At 33.3% G+C, this 13,705-nt stretch overlaps 1 protein-coding gene across 1 annotated transcript in view; it reads right to left on the minus strand.

The window, feature by feature from the left end:
- Positions 1 to 13,705, minus strand: part of LOC111505966 ((E3-independent) E2 ubiquitin-conjugating enzyme UBE2O) — a 30,652-nt gene that overhangs the window by 9,612 nt on the left and 7,335 nt on the right. The window contains exons 6-8 of the mRNA XM_074179965.1: positions 4,271 to 4,477; positions 1,587 to 1,763; positions 1,246 to 1,530 (exon numbers count right to left, since the gene is read on the minus strand). Coding sequence (XP_074036066.1) covers positions 1,246 to 1,530; positions 1,587 to 1,763; positions 4,271 to 4,477 — 669 coding nt within the window. The remainder of the gene's footprint in view (positions 1 to 1,245; positions 1,531 to 1,586; positions 1,764 to 4,270; positions 4,478 to 13,705) is intronic.

The raw sequence follows: 13,705 nt of genomic DNA on the forward strand, positions 1-13,705 counted from the left end.
AACGCTTATTGCCAGTCCTCTTATGTTATACAGTCCACAATCGCTCAACGCTATCGCTTTGCCGGTTGGATTTGCAGCAGGAACTCCATAATTCATGTTAGTGCATTTTCAACTAGGTTTTGCTATTTATATTCATACAATTTTTAGTTATTTCTTTGAAATGCTTTGTAAATGAATACATTTTGTAGGATTTTAGCACTTTTTTTTGAGTGAAATCCATTTGGAATATTCCTTTTTCACACCCCAATGTTCTTGAAGAAGCGAATGTAATGCAGTATGTGATATGTCAAGGAAGACTTTCATTCCACTGTATATCTCATGTTGATCTTCTTCAATTATCTAGCTCATACCATCAATATTTTTTTTTATTCAAGTTCTTCATGAGATTTCATTATTAACATTTCAAACACTCTTTCTGCATGTAGAAATTCTATACATTTTTTGACACAAGTACTTTTGTCAACTACTTATTGGATTCAAAGTAGAATTTTATGAATATTGTTGTGAATCATGCCCGAAAGAAATAACGCCGGCCGGCTCTGGTATTCATAAGACAATGGTGACGTAACTAAAAGCGCGCGTATGTATGATTCCCCGCCACTCGAGAAGCAGCGAGAATAATGCTACCGACTTCGACAGACTACTTCAGGCTAGCCACTAGGATATGAAGACAGTCAAGTGGAAGCTACAGTGCAGTACGCGAAGCGATCAAAGAAGGCGATAGACATTCAAATAATAGTTGAAGTTCAGTAGAAGTGTTTGTTGTATTTAAAATGAAATGAAGTTAAGTTTGGTTATTCAGTGTAGTCAATTATTGGTCAACCCACGGGAAAAAACGTAACAATATTGTGATGTCACATTTCCATATCATTTGTGAAAACTTAAGGGCATATCTTCTTCATGTCTTCATTGATTCCAAGAAAAATGCTATCGAAATTAAAGCATACCTAAAAAATAAATCATAAGCCTTTAGAAAAGCTATTTCCTAACCAGTCAAAATATTACAAATAGTAAAGATGTACATGATTTTTTTTTATAACATTAAGCCAACCAAGTTCTTTCATAAATTTTAAAGAATTGAAAATATGATAAAATGACTGACAGAAATCATTTTACCTTCATTGTGTAAAGAAAGTTGATCAAAATATTCATTAGAACAGGTTGAAACTCTTTATTATACAATTTTTTATATCAACCCTGGTTTGCAAACGGGTTAAACAACCTATTACTAATAATTGATCTTACCGAAATATTCTCAGTAATTGTATGCTGCTTGAAAGCTTCCTTCAAATATATTATCCTATTCCTAACAAAATCAAGCCGTGCAGCCATATTCTGCAGTACGGTTTCATCAGATAAATCCCCTGCGTAAGATTCAATACTCTCAGTCTCCCAAGATACACCGGCACCATCTTCATCTGATGATTCTTCGTCTGAATAATCTAAATCAGCCGCTTCTGGAATAAGTTCAATATCTTGCGGCCAACAGTTTTCTTCTGATCCATCTAACCATTGTACCTTTACATATCCCTTGGAACAATACATATTTAGACTGTTATTGAAAATTTTGATTTGATTATACTTACTTCTATGCAACTGTCTATTACTTTTCCCATCTTCTCATCCTGAGCTGGTTTCGACTTGACTATGCTACGAGGACGGAAAACAAATTTTGCATGTTTTTTCAGGTCATAAACACTCATTTCACTTATTGCTAATTCTTCAGGCTTCTTTTCAGTTTCTGAATGAGAGAACCATTTTATCTAGAAAATTGTTTTACAATATAAAGAATTATTGAACTACTTTTTGGAAAAACCAATAGACAAATCAATGCAAAATTTGAAAGTGATTATAATCTCTTCATATGAAATATGGGCTACAGATAAGGTTATGATTTCTGATTTCAGGAACATTTATATTTAAATTCACTTTTTCTAAGAATGAGGATAGATTTAAAATTCACTCACTATCTATGAAAAACCAGAGAAGAACTTGAAAATCTTTTGTTTTCGCAATTACAGAATTAGATACTTTTCAAACCTTGTGTTTAAACAACGGAAGGAATGATTGGTAAAAAATTTAATTTAGTTGGGAAACTAATCAATTAACTCTAAATGCAACTTAACAAGTAGTTTTTCCTAAATTTATATGGTTTCTGAGAATGATTCCTCCTACAAGAAAAGTATCACTTTTTGTGATATTTTTTGAGATATTTAAATTTTTATATTTCAACATTATGATTTGTATGTGAATTTTTTGTGAAATAGTCACTTCTTGACAGGAGATGAGATGAATTTTTCTTCATTTCCTGAAAACGCCAACATGGTTGGTGGTTCTGGTGATTGGGAAACATGCTTGTTTTTGGACTTTTGATTTTGAATAAAAAAAGCACCACTTGGATTTGCTCCTACATTTCAGTGGTCTGCAACTTTATCAACAGAAACAATACAAATAAAATATGATTGTTTCAGATGGTTTAAAATAATATCACTATATATGAGAAATGTCTAAAAACTGGATAAGTAGAATTTTTTGATGAAAATACTTATGCATACTTAAATTCTCTACTCTGTTTGAAAGTAAAAGCAAGAATTATATCATTCGCTGATGATATAGTTGTTATTTTCAACGAAAATACGTGGTCTGAAACCAAAAATTCTGTCGAGTCAAGCATGGAAAAAATTCATAAATGGTTGAATATGTATCGTCTTTCATTAAAAGCTAGTAAAACCCACTATCTAGCTTTCTCTATAACATCAGCAAATATACCTAATTTCTCCAATATTAAAGTTCCAGTAATGAGGGAGAAAGTCAAAGAAATAAACCAGGTCAAGTATTTGGGCATAATTATTGACGATACTTTTAAATGGAACAATCATGTTGATTATCTGACAAAAAAAGTGAGAAAGCTTACATGTAAATTTTACCAGCTACGAAAGTTTATATCGAAAAATGTACTCATATTAATTTACAAGTCTCTAACAGAATCACTTTTTCTTTATGGTATTCTGGTGTGGGAGGCAATGTATAAGAGTTCCTTGCAAAAACTGAACGTCATACAGAACTATATTCTGAAAATAATCTTGAAGAAAAAAAGATCATATCACACTAATCTTATATATTCAGAAGATCTTACTAATTTTCGAACATTATACTTTCATAGATTATGTATGTATACATTCAAACACAAAACATTTTACCATTATGTTTTCACAGTTTATATTACTAGAAGTACAACAAACGAATTGCTACCTACTCCAAAATTCAATAAAAATATTTGTCATCGCTTTTTAACTTATATAATACCTAAAATTTATAATATTCTACCCCTAAGGATAAAACGTACTGAAAATTAAAAAACCTTCTTTATAGAATAAAAAAAAATATCTTCGAAAATTACTTTCAATTTATCAAAATATTAGAACACCAATATAGATACACTGCCACTAAATTGTTTCCTAACTCTCTAAACACAACTAAAATTTTATATTAATTAGTATTACTTTGTAGCATAACACACGTGTTAAGTCACTTTGATGCCATTTTATATACAATCTTTACTTTATGTACTGCCATTACTGTCTTTATATCCGTCTCTTTGTTAATGTTTCATTCTTATTTTCTCTATTTTTGTGTATCACATAAATAAAATAAATAAATAAATATTATAAACAAAGTCCCCCGGCCATGTGTGCCTGCCTGTCTGAAAGCAATAAACTCACAAATTACCGAATGACTGTTCATACAGTTTTCACCAATGGAATTACGGTTTATGTATTCAATTCATGTTTTTAGAGAATTGGATGAAATATATTGGTAATTGTTGAAAATGTCGGTAAAATCTAACCGACTGGGAGCTTTCATTGAAAACGCTGCCTGATCTCTTTGATATATAACAAAAAAATGTATGTATATATACTCTGCTATGTGCGAAGCCAATGCGAGTTCGCTAGTAATAAACAATTAAAAGTTAAGTGATGGTGTATACCAAATTCAAATTCAAAATGTATTTTATGACAATATTTTGGAGCTGAAATAGGATTCAATAAAAAATCATCATGAATTTTTCAGTTGAAGACACATGCAAATTCTTTAGTTTATATACGCACATTTCATGAAACTTTCCTAACAGTTAAGCAATTTAAAATTACCAATTTCTTATTTAAATTAGCAAATAATATTTCAAATTTCGGAATCCACAGTTGCTAATTCATTCATAGTTTAGTTGAATATATGAATCTAGTGGTATGAAATATATGATAATACATACACTAGCTGTTCTCTCTAAATAATTGACATTTTGGACGACGCCGTATTTGTTAGATTCATCTTTGTCATCATCTCTTACAACCCATTCTCCAGGAAAAAATTCATGATCATCAAGAGAAATTGAATAGTATAACTGAGTGGAGGGTATATCCTTCTCTTCTGTGCCATCTTGCCAAACTACAGTAACTTTAGACTCGATACAGATAACCTGCAATAAAGGAAAAACATGGATGAAAAAATAAATTTTCATGGTTTGCTAGTTCTACATCAATGTATTAAAACCAAAGAAAAACTAGAATGAACAACTTTTTTTCCTAAATATTAATATCTGCAAAAACATCTGCATGATCTCATGTACTCTCAAGTTACAAAATATTCTACCTTACTCATGTTCTGGTTTCGATCTGATATGCAGATAATGTATTTACCCTTTTCAACACGAATAAGAGTAAGACAGAGGATTTTGAGACTTGACTCAACAACAGATCCCCGAATATAAAGTTCATGTATGAAATTAAAATTGACGAAGAGTTACCATACTCTTAGACTGTCATGCTCTAGTTACAAGACTCGCCGATAAGGGTTTAGAATTTGAACAACTCCAAGATTGTAGACTATTTCGTTGGTCAATTAAAATCCAATATAAAGTGCACACACTGTGGACACTCATCAGTAATCTTTGATCCTTTCTGGGATTTGTCCCTTCCCATACCACAAAGATCTGGCCAAGTGAGTTTGTCACAATGCTTGGATTCTTTCACAAGAGAGGAAACTCTGGATGGAGATGAAAAACCAATGTGTTCGAGGTGCAAGCAAAGGAGAAAATGTACAAAGTCCTTATCAATCTATAAGTTTCCCCGTATTTTAGTAATTCATTTGAAAAGATTCTCTCCGACGGAAAGGTTCAGTGGCAAATTGAATGTTTCCATTGACTTTTCTTCAGATGGATTAGATATGAGCAGTTATGCAGCAGACAATGTGGCTCCTTGTCATTATAATCTATATGCACTTTCAAATTACAGTGGAACTACTTACAACGGACATTACACAGCATATTGCAGACACCCATATAGCGGCACATGGCATGAATACAACGATTCACAGGTGTTCCCAATTTCGCCAAAATCAATTGTGAGCAATGAGGGATATGTCCTCTTTTATGAACAGGAGGGAACGAAGCAGCACCTTTGATGTGTTTTTTTTTTCTTCTTTCCTTTTTTTTTAATAATCTTAGTTCTTTGAATTGATTTGTATTTCTAGTTGTGTCATGTAATAAAACAGGTTATGACGAAATCAAAAATAGAGGAATTAGTATAAAGATTGCTTATGAGAATATTGAAAATGTAACAGTGAAGTATTTGGGAGTATTGATGCATCACCATCTATCTCCAGAATCAACCGAAATATCCATACAGGAACCAAAAATAAGAGGTGTACTGAAAAATCTGTATATCATGCAGGAATGTTGGCTTTCAATAATTTAGATCATGGTATCAAATATTGTAATTCGATTAGTTCAATTCAAGGGAAGGTTGAAAATGCACATAATGGGCGAGTAATTTTGATTTGATTTTATTGTTATTTCTTGAGTTCAATAACTTGCAATAACTTGCTTTGTATCTGTATCAATACTTTTGTCTTACCTTTGTTGCCCACCTATGTGTCGATATTTCATATGAGTGGTTGAAGTTTATTATTTGAGAATGTAACCAGTCATATATATGTATATATTTTTGATTCATTGTTTGAATATTTCGACATTAGCCTAATGATAGTTAGGATCAAACATATTGTATATTAGCTTATGCCAAATAAAGGAATTAATAATAATAATATAGAGACGATATTCGTCTGGCGAGACGAATATCGTCAGAAAAGAGGAGGAGAAACGAATAAAATATCGAGATTTTCTCTTCGAACTCCGCAGACTCTATCCAGATCACTCTGTCAAGATGGTTGTTCTGATTATTGGAGTCGTTGGTGGAATGATGTCCTCTCTACTCTCGAATCTTAAAATCATAACGGCTTGCCGCACTAAGGCAGAAATCTTAGCCGCACAGATGCAGAAGAGTTGACCCAATGATCCCTTACCCCACGGTGTGGGGAGTGGTCATTGATTGATAATACTAGCACGCCCTCCCGAATGTATCGGGGCTTCGGGGGATAGGGCCTAACCAGCGCACACTACGGTGAAAAAAAAAAATATAGAATACTAGCAATTTCAGATATATCCCTGACAGCTCCCGCCACTGCCCACAAATGTAGGTCTACATTTTCTTTCCTATAGGTTGGTGTCAAGGAGATGGCTGATTGTAACAGATATCCTTCACTCAGTGGATGAGTTAATTAGAGGGTAAGAGATAATTTAGAGGGTATCTTCGTAAATAATCAACTTTTCAGAAAGACAAAGACTCAAAATTTATAATTCTTCCAGTTGAACCAAAATACATCAACGAATTGGTTAAAATTTTTCGAAAATTGAATCTGAAGGTGACTTTTAAAACTGGTCGTACACTAGGGGGAAGAAAGTCACAGATTTTCGAAATGAGCTGTGAGGCTTGCGATAAAAATGTTGGTCAAACTAAGCGGACTCTAATAGCTCGCTACAATATATAAAGCATATGTTTCAAGTTTGAAGACTTTGCGTCGTTCAGTATTTTTTTGGCAGTCATCAATAGCGAACGTTTTTCGGTGAATTTGTGATAATGGAGAAAATTTGTCATCGTTATGTGGTACAATACTTTTATTTGAAAGGCCTCAGACCTACCAAAAAAAACTGATTGATTCTACTCTGGGTTCTGCTCCTTTGTTACAACATTAAATTATTGGGTAGCAGAGTTTAAACAAGGCCGTACAAGCTGCCAAGACGAGCATCACAGTGGTCGACCAAATGAGATGATGACTCCAGAAACGGTAAAAAAAATCCACAAAGCGGTACTGAATGATTGTCGACTGAAAGTGTGCGAGCTAGCAGACTTAGTAGGCATTTCAAAAGGTGCGGTTCATCGTATATTATCTGAAAATTTGGACATGAGAAAGGCGTGTGCAAGATGAGAACCGCGTTTCCTCACACTCGAGCAAAAACAGTGTTGTGAAGATGTTTCAGTTGAGTGTTTAGCAAAGTTTCACAGCAACAAAGCAGAATTCTGGGGTCATTTCATAACCATAGTGAAACATGGGTCCATCACTTTATACCCGTGACAAAAGAACAATCAAAGCAGTGGATACAAAAGAGAGAACCGGCTCCAAAGAAGACCGTTTCATCTGCAGGCAAGGTCATGGCTTCGATTTTTTGGGATGCGCGTGGGATGATTTTCATCGACTATCTTAAAAAAGGTACAACTATCAACGGCGAGTATTATTGAAGTTTTCGAAATGAACATATGAAAACTCAAGTCAGTAAGGTATAAATATATAACTAAAATACAACAAAAGATTATCACAGGTTTATAGATTCGTGGGAGTACATTTTAGTATAACTCAATATTGAAAAAAAAGAGAAGAAAAAATAAGATAAGTGTCACAGATATAAACGCATTTATCTAAAATATATAGATATCAAAATATAATGAAAATGAAAATATACTCTCGCATATATCATGTCTATATTTGTTAGGATTATAAAAAAATTCGATGGCTAATACTAATATCTATCCTTCTTCCGTTTCTGCAATCGTCATGAAATTGCCATAAAAAATTCTTGCATCGAATACAGTTCCATGTTACACAACAAATCAAAAACTAGAATTTTGAAAGTATGCTGTCTGCCTTCTTCACAGATTGTCAGTGGTAAATGATTGTATAGTTTGATGGCCATATAGCGTGGACCTCTTTCTGTATTTCTTAATCTATGTTTAGGAAAAACGAGGTTCGAATTGTTCCTAGTATAGTCCTCGTGAATGTTTTTATGTAAGTAATTTATTACTTTTAAAAATTCCGCGACAGAAGTCTGTTAAGTTCATGTTAAGCATATTCTTCATTATATGTTTTTGCATAATGAAAATGCGTTCCAAGTTAGTGCTTCCACCCCAGAACATAACTCCGTATTTGAGGAAAGGATATACGCCCTACTAGGTTATACGGTTATTAGGCAAACTTATTGCAACGTTGGAGTGAAGAAAGCAAAAACGGCTGCAGTTGGCTAAGAAAAAAGTGTTGTTTCATCAAGACAATGCACCAGCTCACAAACCAACGCTCGAACTTCAATGATCAAAACACTTATTATTTCAAAACATTACTGTCATGTGAATCTTGGGACATCGTATATTTCAACAACAATGTGTCTGACACTGAATTTTACAAATTCTACTCATTATTCCTCAATCTATTTGACAAAGCATTTCAGCCTGTTTTACGAAAAATCAGCAATACCCACCTTCCTAAAGGCAAACCCTGGATCACCAAGGAAATCATCAATGAAGGTATACTTCTTCGTGATGTTTCCAACCTGAACAGAACTCAATGTGATGAAATCGTTAATGAGCAATACAAAATTATGTTGAAGAATCATAGAAAAAAAATTGACCATTCAAAAAAAGAGTATTTCAGAGTATTTTTGTAGCTGATAACAAATCTAAAGTTGCCTAGAGTATAATTAAACAGAATACAACATCCAATAATATTAGCAATTGCTTTCCGAATTATTTTGAAACTGATGATGGAACTCGGGTTAATGGTGGCCCTGTTATTCCTCAAGTCTTTAATGATTATTTTATTCACTCTGTAAATTCTGCTATCCTTTAGACAAAACTGAACTTCTTGATATCATCAAGTCTATATCGTCTAAGAACTCTAATGACATTGATGAATTACCAGGCATAGTCTTGTTGAATGTTGCGGAACTAATCATTGAACCATTCACATACCTACTTAATCTCTCTTTCCTTGAGGGTTAATTTCCCTCGTGTCTTAAACATGCTATTGTAGTTTATGTTCACAAGAAAAAAGATAAGCACCTAATCTCCAACTAAATGAAAATGGCGAAAAATCGATCAGTATTCTATTTGATTTGTCACGTGCTTTTGATACCATCAATCATCAACTTCACCTCGATAAACTTTATGACATTGGAGTTCGCGGCCAAAGTCTAAAATGGATTAAGACTTATCTGAATGTCACATTACAATCTGTTAAGGTTAGGTTCAAATCGGGAATATATAATTCTGAAAATCGTAACATCTCAACAGGTGTTCACCAAGGTAGTGTCCTGGGTCTTACTCTCTTTCTCTTATTCGTCAACGACTTCTCTAATATTAATCAACAACATTGTACTGTACAGTTTGCTGATGATACGTCCTTCTTATTAAGTTGTTCTTCTTGTGAAGGGTTCTCTGACCAGGCTGATATTGCAGTTGCTAATATGCTTAATTACTGCGCCAGAAAAAGCCTCGTACTATAAATAGCAATAAATCTAATACCATTGTTTTCTCGCTTAGAGAAATGGACTGCAGTATATTGGTTAGAGCTAATACTAAATCTATTGTGCAGAAGAAATCAGTCAAATTCTTAGGGTTGAACATTGACTCCCAATTATCCTGGAATGATCATATTGACTCTATTTCTATTAAATTATCCAAGCATTGTTTCGTTATTTGGAATCTCAGAAACTCTGTCCCCATTAATATTTTATTAAATTACTATTATGCCTATGTTCACTCAAGTCTAAATTATTGCTTAGTCTGCTACGGTAACTGCAGCAGATTGACTGATCTGTTGATTGCTCAAAAAAAGATACTACGAACCATGTGTTTTAAAAAACTATGGTGATTCTTGTAAGCAGTTATTCACTCAATTGCAGTTTAACTGTGACATCCATGTATATTTTAAATGGTGTCACTTACATTAAGAATCATTACCATGAGTTTCAGCAAAGGGATACTATCCGCATAGCTGCTGGTTATACTCTTAGGCAAAATTATAATCTGATAGTTTCTGTATGCAAATTAACATTTGTATCAAACGGATCTCATATTATATCTATAAAAATATTTAATAAACTTCCAACATTCATTAAGAAAATTTCAAATCCCATAAATTTCAAAAATAGCGTTAAAAGTATTCTCTATAAAAATGCTTTTTATTCACTTGATCAATATTTTCAAACTGATCTGGCTGCTTGACATCACTATTGTTTACTTGTTTATTATTCTTCTGTTTTACTATTTTTCTTTTTAACTGTTTTATATAATTATCTCCTACATCTACTATTGATTGCATTTTTTATATACTCGCATTATATATATATATATATATATATATATATATATATATATATATATATATATATATATATATATATATATATATATATATATAATCTAGAAAGGTTAACGCAGTCAAGCTGCTGGAAAATAATTCCATGAAAATCTAAAAATGAATAGATAAGTACTTTTTGATCATTCCCATATTGATTTCAATTCAAAAGCCACCGGTAGACAGCTGGTTCAGCCTATTGGGCATCGTCAGTACCGGGCAGGCGGTCCTCGATTGAAGACAAAATGAGAAAAAAACAAGAAAATACTTGATAAAAATAGCTGCGTAAACGCAAGCGAAACATAAGTGGAACCACCTATTGGTGTGACACCAAAAATGATCTTTCAATTCTTATGTTTATTGCTTCCGTAACGATTTTTTTTTTAAAGAAAAGTAAATCCTCTACGAGGTACTTATCCTCGTCGATTCAATTATCCAAGTCCGTTGCATACAATCAATAGATAAAAAGGTATAGCAATACCAAACTCTAAGTAGTCGCAATACTTCAGGAAATAAAACAGGCTGAAACTTCCCTCTGGATAAACAACGAGTGTAGGAAACTCGTAAATATGGAACGTGGTCTGTGAAAAATAAAATGTCTTCTTGTATCGAGATCCCTAGCACAACAGGAGACGTTTCGAAATCAATTTATTATCTTAATCCAAACTCGATTGAATCAAGGGTTGAATTCGCTTTCAAATAACCCAAAAATGCACCAAACATTCAACCCCTAACAGCCTTTGAAATGTAAATCCGCACTTATGCGAAAATCAATCAATGATAGTTAAAAAAACATTTACTAGGCAGATATCTCCACGATTTTCTCCAGGAATCGCTATCAAATTTACGTCGTTTCGAATCAGTTCTGATCCCAAGAGTTGTTGTCGCATAGAAAAGAAATTTATGAAGAAGTGACTACTTTTATAGGGTGTTCGTGAAACAGGAAATATATTCAATTGAAGTCGAATCGATGCATCGAATTAATTTATAAAAATGTATCGTAACAATGCTTACAAGGTTAGCGAAACATGTACCATTCAGAGGTGGCATTTTGGTTCTAGCGAGGGTAAAGTGTTTCAATAGACTGGAGAACCATGAGAATCTGTTGTATCTATTCATGATTTGATAGTAATTAAAGATGTCAAAATTGAGTTTCATATTGTACGAAGTCGTACACGCTTAGCTTAGCTCTGCAAATATTCGTATTCTGAGTGGAAAAACGGGTGGTTTTTAACTTTGATGGCAAGTCAATGTTTTACTTTACTAGACTTTGCCAATAAGATGTTTATATCTTGGGTAATAAAGCATATTTTGATTTGATTTGATTTGAAGATAAAGTTACTATCTATATGGTGTTGGTGTGAAAATAAGCCTTAAGTGATTATATAAGGAAGAATCTTCAAGGAAACTTCCAAACTTAGTGGAATGGTCGTGGTGAAAAACCCCAGCTGTCGTTTTTTTCACCGCAGTTTAAAAACCTTTCGGCCGATAAGAAGATAAATACCATTTAGTTTACTAGGCAGTGGCGTGTATTTAATCGATTTCCATTGGGATCAAGGAGTGTTTAAAATGTAATGAGGATATAGATGATGATCAATTCTGTGTTTGTGATGGTTGCCACCAAAAAATACACTACACATGCGCCGATTTAACTGCTTCTGAAATAAAATGTATGGTCCTGAAAACGAAGAGGACACTCAAATTTTTTTGTGAAACCTGTTTGGATGGTCTTAAGTTACTTCCAATAATGAAGAAGCAAATTGAGACACTAGAAAAGAAGATCACCGAATTAGCAAACAAAGTCAGATCAAGTCCTGAACCTCACATCCCCAGAATCCCGTTACAGACTTTGAATCAATGATTTATGAACTTGAGGAGTGTCGTAAAAGGGCTAAAAATTTCATGGTTTATAACATACCAGAATCTAACGCAACCAATACACAGGACAAAATCGTTTATGATACCAATAAAATCAAAGAAATAACTGATGGTTTGGGCTTAAATATCGACATCAAAAGAGTTACCAGAGTTGGAAAACCTGGCCGTACTGTCAGACCAGTTAAAGTTTCTCTAGGAAATAGTGAAGATGTACGGAATGTACTGAGAAATAAGGAAAAAATCAGCCAATCCGATGTCAAAATCAGCTCTGATCAAACAATAAAGCAACGGAATTGTTTGAAAAACCTAAGAGAACAACTGAATACCAGAATAGCCAATGGAGAAGCCAATCTCACTATAAAGTATGTAAATGGTACTCCGAAAATCGTCCAAAAAAATTAATCAAGGGTAACCCATCAATTAAGAAAAGAAAACAAATAGAAATCTACTACCAAAATGTCCGCGGCATCAGAACAAAGCTCAAAGATCTCGAAATAAGTTCAGCAGTTAATGAGTATGACATCATAGTTCTTACAGAAACCTGGTTAAATAATGATATAGAAAGTGAAGAAATAGGTCTCTCAGAATATACGATATTCAGAAAAGACTGATCATCCTCAACTAGCTCCAAATGTAGAGGTGGTGGTGTCCTTGTAGCAATAAAAAACTGTTACCCCTCAAGAATCATTGATGCAGAACAACAAAATGTAGAACAAATCTTCGTACTGGCAGAAATCGATGGTGGAGATATAATTATTGGTGCTATCTACTTACCTCCAGCATCGAACATACATCTTTATGAAGATCACTGTGCCAGCGTTGAGAATATATTGGAAAGATTCCCTCGGAACAGTTTCTTTTTATTGGGTGACTATAATTTGCCAAACACTGACTGGTTTAATGATGAATTAAGAGTATTAGCCCTCAACATTAACAACAAGGCAGCCCAAGCAATAATTGACAGCTTCGCCTTCCATAATCTTTTTCAATTAAATAATATCAATAATTGCTATGGTGTTATGTTGGACCTAATATTCACAAACGAAAAGGATAATTGCATAGTAAATGTATCTAGTGACAGTTTGTTGCCATGTGATGCCCACCATCCAGCCTTAACGATTACGATATCAAACTCAAATGATTACAATGAATTACATTACGAAAATGTCTTTTTCAACTTCAGGAATGCCAATTATTATGATCTGAATTATTATTTGACTAGTATTGATTGCGACTATCATATTGGTAGCTTAACTGACATTAACCGAGCAACAAATATTTTTTATAATATCCTTTACTCAGGTAT

This window comes from Leptinotarsa decemlineata, unplaced genomic scaffold, assembly GCF_025532065.1.
Source record: "Leptinotarsa decemlineata unplaced genomic scaffold, Ldec_3_MD MMD2_tig00026282_RagTag_RagTag, whole genome shotgun sequence".
NCBI lineage: Eukaryota > Metazoa > Arthropoda > Insecta > Coleoptera > Chrysomelidae > Leptinotarsa > Leptinotarsa decemlineata.